The sequence below is a fragment of the Amphiura filiformis genome, unplaced genomic scaffold, assembly GCF_039555335.1.
Source record: "Amphiura filiformis unplaced genomic scaffold, Afil_fr2py scaffold_423, whole genome shotgun sequence".
Classification (NCBI taxonomy): domain Eukaryota; kingdom Metazoa; phylum Echinodermata; class Ophiuroidea; order Amphilepidida; family Amphiuridae; genus Amphiura; species Amphiura filiformis.
Genome location: NW_027305887.1, coordinates 11,572 through 23,886, shown reverse-complemented (window position 1 = coordinate 23,886; position 12,315 = coordinate 11,572). Strand labels below are relative to the sequence as shown.

Below are 12,315 nucleotides of genomic sequence, written 5' to 3'. Positions count from 1 at the left end.
CTGAAACTTAAGTCTGCCCCTGCTTAAAGTCATTGCTATATGTACAGATTGTACACTGAATATTGTCAACATTGGTAGAAATTTGAATTGTATTTGAAGAATGTGTAATAAAAAGAAGCAGAAGTAAGGATCAAAGCAGAATTTAAACATTACTGGAAATCAAACGTGAATAGATTAGGTCATCTTAATTTAATTGTTCGTCTCAAAGCCCTTCCCAAGTTAAAAGCCTAATGCGGAATGGGTTTTTGTTTGTTTTTAACTTTAATTTTTTTTTATCTGTGGGACAAACTTTTTGACAAGAATAGACCACTTTTTCATCTCTCAAGGTTCACTGTGGTCAAGATGAAGAATTTTATTGATATTTGAGATTTAGGCTATTTTGACATCTTTAAGATGTCAGACGTGAAATTTTGTGTGGTGGATTTGGAAAAACAAAAAAACTACGGCAAAAAAAACCTGAAAGTTACTCAATCGAGCGGGTTTCACATGCAAAAAGTGGACGATTTCACAAATGCGCGCAGGGCTTTGGCGAGAAGCTATTAAATTAAGATGGTATTTAATAATGTAGATATGTTACATCAAATACTCTACGTTGAATCAGAATCTGCAGCATCCTTTAGAAGTCCCTCTTCCTGATTTACCTGAACATCAATATGTGAATGAGCAATTAAAATGGGATCAAAGAGAAGGTGTAGAAATAAACAAGGCTGGATTCAAGGTTCTCACTCACTCCGCATTCACTAGTTACTTTGCTTGTTCCTAGGCAGCACATGTCACACATTGACTATACATGTGCACATACATTCATCACATGTAGGTCAGAGCATTGGTGTCAATAATGTATAAGTGGCAATTTTCGTGAGGGTTTTATTTTTGCTGATTTCCTAATGGAGTTCCATCCAGGAAATTAACACCTCGGAAAATAACAACTGCAAAATGTCTCTCTCACTCCAAATCGTGAAAATTACCATATAGTATACAGTATCTGAGAGAGCAATTTGAAGCACTGCATCAATACCTACTGACATAAAAAAAAAAAAAAAAATGTGGCAGCATTTATTGATTCTCCTAATTTGTCTGCAATTGTAATGGATAGGTATTTATGCACCTTCAAATTGACAATAGTTTGTTTTGAGTTGAGTTTCATAATCGTAATTTCAATCCAAGTCATCTTCTTGAAGATTCATCTGATCTTTCTTTGAATCTTCATTAATGTTTGCACTTTCTGTCCTATTTGCACATGACTGCTCAAGTAACAAAGCTTCAAGTCTATTCAGTCTAACATCCATGTGATCTTTAACCTCTTGCAGTTTCGTCTCTAATCTTCCCATGAGTCTTTCTTCCATGGATGCAACATATCCTAGAAGTCTTAGTTCCAATGGAGAGTTGCTTGCTGATAACAGGTACTTTTCTTGAGGGCTGTAGAGAGTAAATAATGAGAAAATGATCAGCTGCTTTGTATTATAGTATTAGAGTCTCACTCTTTTAATAGTATGTTTACAACAAGACAGAAAGTAGAGACACAACAAGAGTAATATAAAGAATTTAAGTAAAACTGGGAGATTACACAGTCCTTACAGGTTGCTTGATGGTCCACTCTGTTTATAGAACTACTATATTTACATACATGAGAAGGGAGTGGAGAGGTTTGATTCAATTTCTAAACTCCTCTCCCAACCCTGATTCACAATGTTGACATTTCTTATAACTCAACTCACAAATGCTCTAATAAGCCTACAGTCTTTCAACAGCTGGCTTTCCCCCTATTAAACTAATAACTGCATAATCAAACACTTTGATTTAGCAGCATGGAGACTGATATTGTATCTGTCATTTTGACATAAAAGTGAACTTTTTCAGAGTCTTGATTTACCAATGTGAAAAGAAAGGGGTGGAGACTGGAGAGGTTTGATTTCGAGTTCCAAAACTCTCTTCCAACCATGATTCTCAATGGTGTCGCAAGCTAAGTCGCTGATAAATCAAGCAAACTTTGATTTAAACTTACATTTCTGAAGTTTCTTTTTCTTGTCCATCATCTGGGCTACCAGTTGGTCCTTCAGACTCTGATCCACCACCATTCCTTCCCATCCTTCTCTCCTCTGCCTTCATTCTATTCAAGTCTCTACACATTCCTTGCATTGCACTAAAAAAGTCAGGATTACTAGCCAAATCACTGGGACTACTTGAATCACCTGTTGTACTTAAAGTTGACATTAGTTTCTGCACGACCTGGCTGGTAGAATCTTGATTCTCCTCATCACTAGTCCTTTCATTTGATGGCACTTGACTGTTATCAGGCACACAAGATGCTGCACCACTCCCATGATGTATTGTCCTGGATTGAGGTGACCTGCGGACCCCTTCATTATGCATGGAGCTGGCCTTTGCTAGGACTGATAGTAACCCAGTCATTTGACTTGCCATTGCATCTTTGCTTGCAAGAGTTCTAGACAATGCTGCTTGCTGCAGATCATCCATCACTGATGATTGATTCTGTGAAAAAAACACATATTGCAAAATTAATTGCGAGCAGAATTCCGCAAATTCACTTAATTTCATTGGTTCCTGATGAGATGAAATAACACAACCATAATATTTGTGTCTATATGATGTTCATTTAAGTGCTGATTGAAATAATCACATTCCCACAATGACAATATGACTGATGGAATCAATTTTCAAAGTCATAAAATCCAGGATTTACTTTTATAATAAAAGTATTCAAATGTACATCTTATTTGAATAAAAGTGTTAATGAATGATAGTAATGTATTATTTTTATTTTTATTTAAGCGATACTATTAAAAAAAAATATGTGACGAAAGCAAAATAGTAGAACAATAAGGCTTTTACTTTAGAATAATTGCATCATCAGTGTTTTTAATATGAGAACCACTTATGAGATATACATTGCACACATGTTGGTTGGAAGTTACCGCTGCTCAAATCCCCAAAGTTCAGAACTTAACACTCATGTGATGCAAATTATGTGGATAATCATTAAGTAGCAATGTTTATCAATTTTTAATCGGCAGTTTGAATTTGTCCAAAAAAGGACTAGGATCCTGTTGAATCCTCAATTTAATTGAAATCAATTTTCCATGTTCAAATTTTTAGTACTTCTGTGGTCCAGGTACCCGATGGTAATGATTGATCGCGCAGATGAGGCGAGGTCTCCTCCCCTTCTACATGCTAATTAAGAATGGATCAACTGTCTTGTTGTCATGACCTTTCTTTAATCAGTCAATCAGTGTGATTGTTTATCACTTACGCTTGTGTATGTTAGACGCACAGCACAGACCATAGAAGTACCGGGTACTTTATTAACAAATACAGGCTCATTTACCTTTTGATACTGCTCCACAGTCTGCATTAGGTTCTCCACTCTATCTGATACAGGTTGTGGCATGGATGACATCATCTCACGACTCTAGGCATATTGATTGAACCACCATATGAGGGCCCTTCATCTGTCTGGTGAGTAAGCTTCACATTCAGAGTTTTCAAACAGAGTTGCTTTTTATCTGCCAAGGAGAGAAACTGGAAGAAAAACAGTAACATTTTTAGAGGAAAACAAGCTACATGGAGAAACTAAACTGAATCCTCATTTGCAAGGGTTTTTTTCCTTTTCCAATATTGATTGTCTAATTTGGTCCCATAGCGCTATTGGTGCCCTGATATGTACCGATGGCTCTTTCTATCGCACCCTGAACATTTGCATAGTGCTTTCATTTTTTTAAAACTGAAAAACAATAACATTATGCAAATGTTAATTATTATGCTTGATACAATTTATTACATCACTAAGCTATGATAGGAAGAGTCATTGGTACCTGACTGGGCACTGATAGTGTTATAGGACCAAATTTGACGTGGTGCCTTACAATGTTGCCCTACTATTTCATTTGCTGTTTCCCCTGCTTTTACCTTTTTCCTCTCACAAGTCATTACTTTTGGCCAGAAAACCACTAAAAAGGATTATTTCCTGTGACGAGAGAACCAAGGTCAAATAATACATTGAAGAACAAATAAGTTATTTTTTGTTGCAGCAACATATCTTTTAGTTTTAGGAAAAAGATATTACAACATGCTCATCATATCCCAAGAACTTCACAAAGTTCTTTCATGTAGAATGCAATGCATTTTTCTATGAAAATATTTTGAATTATTTTGTTACATATTGGGACCAAGATCTGTGACATGGGTAACCACAAGGAATTGAGTAATTGACCTTCACTGGTCTAAAGTTGTGACTTAGATACAAACCTTGAAACTGCATGAAAGTAAAGGTCTTTCAGTTACAATAGTAGTTCTGTACACAGGCTCCTGCTCTCCTGTCAGTTTATCTCCACTGATGGTACTACAATAACCTCCTTTGTCATCATAGAACTCAATATTCCGGGCATTGCTGACTATCTCCATTGCAACTGTTCTGATGTCCTGTTGGCATGACAACCACATTTGACAAGAAGCATGTGAGTTGTCTTCAGTTTGTGGTGGAATCAGCTGCATGGTGTGATTAGCAGCACATTCTGGGTCACAGTCTGCATTGTTGTCACTATTATTTAAAGTAAGAAATAACATGTTTATTTGACTGAGAAACCAAATGTTTATTATTTATGTATCAAGTAGGGTTGGGCAACCTATGTATGCCTCATGCTCATAATCATAAAGCAGGAAATTACAGTTATTCAGGCCTTGTCTTCAGGGCTCGATTTAGGGGGGTTTTACATGCACAAATGCATGTAACTTTGGCTCTGTGCGTGCCTGTGCATGCAAAATTTGTGTTTTTCAGCACATTTTGAAAAAAAATCAAGAGTTGTCAATTGTGCATGTAAATTTTATTTTCTAAATCGACCCCTGCTTGTCTTGTGGCATTAAGAGTGTGATCGCATGTCTGTCAAAATGTTTTTGTTTTTTTGCTATTGACCTTGAGCGTAGTACTGCAATGATTGTTGGTTAATTTTTCAAAAATGTCAAAAAATCACAACTTTGTATCTACATGTAAAAGGGGCAGATTTGTAACTTGTGTCACTTCAGATCTATAAAAGATATAGAAACGTGTACAAAACCAAAGCATAATTGAATACCTGAGTGGAAGAAGGGCCCAACTCCATCAAAACTGTTTTTGAGATATTAAGAAAAAACTTAATATTTGGAAAAGTTTTATTTATAAACAGAACGTTTTTATCTTCAGGGGACCTTTAATACATGAACATACAATAGTACATACATTCGAAATTATATATGATGTTTCCATGGCAACGGTACAGGTCTTAATACGAGCTGGAGTTGGGCACAAATATACTGCAAGTGCCAGTTCTGTGTTATAAATAGCTACAGGAATTAGTCACCATTAATTGCACAAGTAGAACTCATGGAATATGTTATGAAGAAAGTTTATTGTACTAGTGAAAAGCTGTGGATGTGGATGAAGGGCCCAACTCCATGGAGTTGGGCCTTTCTTCCACGAAAACCATGATTAAGTGTATGTGGAAGACTATTTAGACAGTGGATTTTGGCTCATCTTTCATACACAAGGAAGAACAGCCTGCTGGCAATAAAATGCTGGGTCTAACTCATTTTTGTAAAAAATTGGAGTTGGGCCCTTCTTCCACTCAGGTATTCGATTCTTTCATGATATCATTATACCCGCATAGTTATGGTCATTTTCACGGTAAAGGGTGTAACTTTTGATTTTTACAGTCAAAATTTCAAACCACTTAAATATGTTTCTGTTTACTGAAATCATGCATAGAAGCAACTTAAATTTCAGTAAAATAATGTTTCAAGGCTTAAACCTTTTGGTTTCTAATAAAAAAATTGACATTTCCATAACATTTTGGTTAAAATCTAAGAAAAATTGTATTTTACATATGCTCAGAAAATTATGACATGAAAGCTGGAATACATGTGAAATCCCATTCCAAAGTAAGTAAACAGATGTAAGTTAAATTTTATACCATGTTTTGCTATGTTTGTAATTGTAGTTTTGAAAATTTTTAACATCAAGTGTCATTTACAATGGAAATTTCCCAACCTTAAACATATTTTTTAAGTTTTAATTGGGTTCCTAAAATAATTTGAATGTCTAACTTCATGTATAAATACTACTTGATGAAAGGAACCTCCCAGCCAAGTTTCACAGAAATTGGAGTTATTTTTTAGAAATGGCAATTCAAGCGATTTGTGTTTCGGAGGCTTCAGTTAACAACACAGGTGATCATAAAAGTAAAATATTTGGCTAACTACTACAAGTTGACATAAAAAAATAGGTAAAAAATATCACAATTACCAATTTTCATGCTTTGCTTCTTAGTATTGAATTTCAGTTGTGACAAAAATTAAATTATCACAGCAAGTAATTTTTTTTGTTTCGGAGGCTTCATGTTAACAATTGTTAAACATTGCAGAAGTAGTTTTTTGAAAACAACAGTGTTGGGATCATCTAAGCTGTTATTTTCTTGTGTGTATTGAATCAATGATTCTATGCGGCAGATATTGTAGATTTATCACATGTTAATTTTTTCACCCATTTGTTAAGTATGGTGTTTTTTGCATGTGAAGCCTCCGAAACAGGCTTTTTGGGTATCAGTATATTTTTCAAACATTAACCATAATGTCAAATTTTTTTAATTTATGACATTCTGCACATATCAAGTAATAATTACAATGCAGATATCAGTATGAAACACACCAATTTAGATATGCATAGATGATAATTAATCGTATTGTTGTTTCGGAGGCTTCATTTGTTTCGGAGGCTTCAATTGTTAACGGAACGTTTGTATTGGGTCCCATTTTCAAACGGTGATATATATCTCCACGATTTAAAAACATGTGACTTGAGGATCTACTTTGCTACATTTTGATAAATAGATTGGATGAGCTCTTTTATTTATATTTGCACAAGCTTGCTGAACAGTTTGTTTCGAGGCTTCAAAAAAGTTAACGGAAAAACGGCTCTTTGAAGTCAAGATTTTATAAAATTTTAAAAGCTTGCAAATCGACTAATTTTTGTTACCCATTTCAAGTTAAGATAACAACTGTTATGAATCAAGAAGAAGTGAAGAAATAACCAAGAATTATGAACCAAAGCTACACCCACAAAGTTTGTTAACAATTGTTAACGGAAAATGAAGCCTCGAAACAACAAATATCAAGTCCGGTTCTCAAAAATACAGGGCTGTTCACAATTAAATCTAATGTGGCAGTGTTTACTGAACATATGACTGTACTTTCAGGATAAGAAAAATTATCCATGAACTAACTGAAGAAAACACAGGGTTTTACAAAATGTTACTGTTTTTTATAGTTTTTCAAAATGGCAATATTAAGTACATTTAAGCCTGCTAAAACTGAACGCAGTAACTCCTAAAGCTGATTATGCTACCCAAGGTAGCTGCTAACTAGATGACTTATGTGGCCAAAAATCATGGAATTCTGTGGCTTTATTAGAACACTACGGATTAAAATGTTAAAAATCCAAAGTTACACCCTTTACCGTGAAAATGACCATATGCCAAAATCCCAAATGGCCCACCATGCCATCAAGACGGAAACTCTCCTGACCCAAAGAGAAAACTACTGGCCAGGGCCAGTGGCTAAATCAACCCTTTTTTACTTTTTGTTTACAAATTACATAACATTAACACACTGTTCAAACAAACAAAAAACTTCAATGAAAACAGGGGAAAAAATGTGCAGGCACTGAAAATTTACATCTACAGTGCAATAATATAGTGTAAAAATGGTCCACAAAATGGCTTAAATATCGCCATTATTTTTAATTTTTCCCAATATTGAGGTGGTGTATCCTCTCTCAAGCTCAGACACCCTCCCTCCTCCATTTTTTTGACCTGGCATACAATTTTTCTTTTAAGTAATGATAACAAGATTGAACAAAAATGGTCCCCGAGTGGCTTCAATTAGGCCTTTATTTTGACCAAAATTATGAGCACCATGGGATTGTGCTTTGCGAATTGCGTCCATTCAAAAACGTGGCAGCCAAAACTTGAATGAGTACGTGCCCCGGGCCCCACCCCTTTCCCAAATTCCTGGATCCACCACTGCTCAGGTGGGTGGAAGAGACTCAGAGTCAGAGTCGCCACATCGCCAGTACACTATCATTTAGGGACGCACCATTAGATTCTCAGGGGGGGGGGCATGGGAGTTTGGGTCAGGCAGAATTTTTTTTTTCGCCGCCAAAGGCGGCAATTTTTTTTGCCTCCGAAGGCAGAAATTTTATTTTTCAATTTTAATGTATACTTTTATACAAAGTTGAGTGGGGGAATTTTTTTTTTTACTCATCAGTGAGGCAATTTTTTTTTTTTCCGCCTCACTAGTGGGCTAAATTTTTTTTTTTCGTCTCACTAGTGGGCTAAGTTTGTTTTTTCAAAAACTCCCACGCCCCTGAAATGTGCACCCCTTATCATGCATTGTAATTGCATGCATGCATGATGACTATACTAAAATGCAGCAAACCTTTGACGAGCTACCGTGATGTTGCAAATTCGGCGCTAACAACTCGTACGGCGCACAGTTCATTCATAAATTTCCACTCAGCAACAACATATCGCCTTAGCAGCCAATCAGAGACAAGTGCATGCAACGCAGTAAATACGAGATGTATCCTTACAATACACGCTCGTAAAAGGTTTACTGCATTTTAGTATATCTATACTTAATACTATGGCAGTCTATAATGCAAGCCAATGTATGCATGTATAAAGTATAGTGTTGTGTGGTGCACTTTTTAAATTTAAGCTTATCTAAAATGACAACTTTGTCGTGTTGTTTTGAAGCAGTCTTACCCATCCGAAGAGCTGAATTTGTAGGTCAATACACTGTTAACATCGTAAGGCCCTTGAACATTCCATGAAGATTTCAATCGAACTATTTGCAGTTGATCCATAGTGCAAAAACACCATGAAAATATTTTATATCGTGTACATGTACAGAGCAGTACAGTGAGTCATCATGTTTCATGTGAGTGGGAAGCACTTTTCGGCATCACGTAGAGCAGGTTATTAATATTCATGAAGTGACGTCATGCACCATGACCGATAATAGTTGCTGAAATAAATTTAATGAATCTTCTGAAATTGTAGTAATGCCCGGAGTATTGGGAAACGGTAAATCGCTAACTATGGGGAAATGTCATTTATTTTTTATTTTCATTTTTTTCATAGACCTATACAATCTTGCCACAAAGGTTTTTCTCAAACCGAATTTTATGTGGAATCAAAATGGGTGTCATTAAAAAAAATAGGCCTTGTGTGTTTTTTGGGGGGCGGATTTGGGCAACTATCATATTTTTCGAAAAGTCATATGTTTTCATCCCAATTTCCTTTTTATTTGATGTATATGAACTATTGTGTGCTGAACTCTGAAAACTAATGGTCAAATGTTGTCCCAGAAGAAATTTGGACCACTGATCTCTATCAGTGTAGACTGATCAGTGGCGGCGCCACGGAGGGCATGGGGGGGAATGTCCCCAGTCAGAACTCTTGCCCCCCCTGTTGCCCCCCCAGAAAAAACACAAAATTACGAAAATTTCCACTTTTTACGGTAATTTTGCGCAAACTTTGTTGATTTTGCCCCCCTGAAATTCACTTTTCCCCCTAATGCCCCCCCGAAAAAAAATTCCTGGCGCCGCCACTGTCAGTGATTTGGACAGACACCTTTATCAAATTTGGTGATTGTTTTTGAGTGCTTTTGGGTGCAATAATTATAGTGTGTTTTCAAATGTGAAAAGATAACAAGTTTGTCACTAGGCCTATAACATGTACTTTTTGATACAAAAACTCGAGTTTTTATTTGTTTTACAAATGTTTGCCAAACGTTTTTAAATTTAGGCTTACGGTTAATTCGGATTTTTGGCCAAAAATATTGATTTTTTAAAATTGTTGGTCAAAAATGTGATTTATTGTGAAAATATGACTTTTTGTTAAAAACGTGATTTTTGATCAAAAATGTGATTCTTGGTCAAAAAATGTGATTTTTGGTCAAACTCAAAATGTGATACTTTAGTCAGAAATGTGACTTGTGGTCAAAAATGTGATTTTTGGTCAAAATTTTTGTTTGACGAAAATTTACAAACATCAATTCCGTGATGATTTTCATGACAACGTAGGGCCTACGGTAAATGTTGAAGTTACTATAAACAAATTCTACAAATTATTAACAAAACGTATTTATTAATTGAATACATGAATACAAAAGCCACCTAAGTCCATGCGAAGTGATTTTGAGAGAAAAATCCGTGTAGGGGAGAGCGGGGAGTGTTCGCCCTATTTTTTCTGACCAGCCTGGCGATGTCAATTTTAAGGTTAGGGATGACCTGATTAGCCCATGTGAAAGCTATATACGGCCACAATCCCATAACTATAGGGCTTACAATAGCAACAGGATAGAGCAAACAAAAAAGTTTTGCAAACTGGCGAACTTGCCCCATATTGGGGCAGGTTCGCCCATATGGTGGGGTAAGTTCACCCTAATCCCCAAAAAGGTTTAAACATTGCATAACAATAACATATTCAATGCAAACATTTAGCAAGGGTATACAGGGCATTCATTCTCTTCTGGGGAGTCACTAAATTTGTTGCAGGGGTCGGGTCAGGGTAAAATGTAGGGGTCCAAAGTCAGTTTAAACGTATTATGTTTACAACTTCGGGGAGATTATGGATTAGGAAATAAACGGTGGTATGAGCAATACTGATACCACATAACTTTAAAAACATGCTTTTCAGTTGTTTTAATCTATATAATAATACGCATCGTCTGTCTATCTATCTGTCTGTGTGTCTGTCTGTCCGCCTATTTTCTCGGAGACTGGGGTCGCACGTTCCTCAAACTTGGTGGGTGGGTGCAGCTTGGTATGAGGAAGAACGAGTTTATATTTTTAAGGTCAAAGGTCAAGGCCGGGGTCAAGTTCAATTGAAGTCTAATTTCAAACACTTTAAATGGCAAATCTAGCCATGCCAATGTGTTGACCTTGGACTCTCAAACAAAAGTTTCCACGGTGACCTTTTTGTCAGACATACGGTTAAGAGGTCAAAGGTCAAGAAATGTAAACATTTCAAATTGCCCCTATAGAGCTCAAACTTGGTGGGTGGGTGGACCTTGGACAAACAAATAAAAGTTTCCATAGTGACCTTTTCGTCAGACCTACGGTTAAGAGGTCATAGGTCAAAAAAGGTAAACATTTCAAATTGCCCCTATGAAGCTCAAACTTGGTGGGTGGGTAGACCTTGCACTAACAAATAAAAGTTTCCACGGTGACCTTTTCGTCAGACCTACGGTTAAGAGGTCATAGGTCAAGAAAGGTAAAAACTTCAAATTGCCCCTATAGAGCTCAAACTTGGTGGATGGGTGGACCTTGGACTAACTAACAAAAGTTTCCACAGTGACCTTTTCTTTAGACCTACGGTGAAGAGGTCATAGGTCCAAAAAGTAAAAATTTCAAATTGCCCCTATGGAGCTCAAATGTGGTGGGTTGACCTTGGACTAACAAACAAAAGTTTCCACGGTGACCTTTTCTTCAGACCTATGGTTAATTAAGAGGTCATAGGTCAAAAAAGGTAAAATTTCAAATTGCCTCTATGGAGCCCAAACTTGGTAGGTGGGTGGACCTTGGACTATCAAACACAAGTTTCCACGGCGACCTTTTTGTCAGACCTAGAGTTGAGAGGTCATAGGTCAAAAAACATAAAAATTTCAAATTGCTCATGAAACTTGGTGGATGGGTGTAACTTTTGCCAAGGAAGCTCAGATTTGAGAGCGAAAGTCAGGTCAAATTGCAAAAGCTGCAATTGAGCTCATCTGTGAGGACAGTGATCCCAGCCAAAGGACACACCCTGATTTTGAGATCTGCAAATGCCAATAACCATGACAGCCGAGAACCGCGAAATACGGGTAACCGCCTAGTATATCAATATTTTGCATAATACGCGGATGGGGCAGGTCCGCCCTCCAGTTTGGGGTAAGTCCGCCTGGGAAGATATAGGGCGAACATGCCCCATCCTCAAAAGGGCGAACGTGCCCCTTGTGCACATTTTTGTATTTTCTTAAGGGTATGCAAAATACAAATCGAATAAGGAGTTTATAACTGTATTTAATCTTTGACAAATCCCATATGTTACCAATACAGATTTCCATTAAAACCATCTGTATTTATGTATCAATGATAATACAACATTATTAATGCAAGAAAAAGTTACGTTTTGGTGTAAATTTTTTGTTTTGGCTGCAGTTCGATGAACACGTCCCTATATGTCACGTAGCTAATATGAGAAGTTTATACTCTTTGTCACC

General features: G+C 36.6%; 1 protein-coding gene across 1 annotated transcript; it reads right to left on the bottom strand.

The window, feature by feature from the left end:
• Positions 1–6: 6 nt before the first annotated feature.
• On the bottom strand, positions 7–8,969 carry LOC140145584 (ATPase PAAT-like). The gene is given in 6 exon segments (XM_072167281.1): positions 7–1,419; positions 2,006–2,493; positions 3,347–3,429; positions 3,432–3,540; positions 4,267–4,558; positions 8,814–8,969. Coding segments are annotated over 6 exon segments (1,335 nt in total). The 5' UTR covers positions 8,915–8,969; the 3' UTR covers positions 7–1,157.
• Between the last annotated feature and the right edge of the window lie 3,346 nt (positions 8,970–12,315).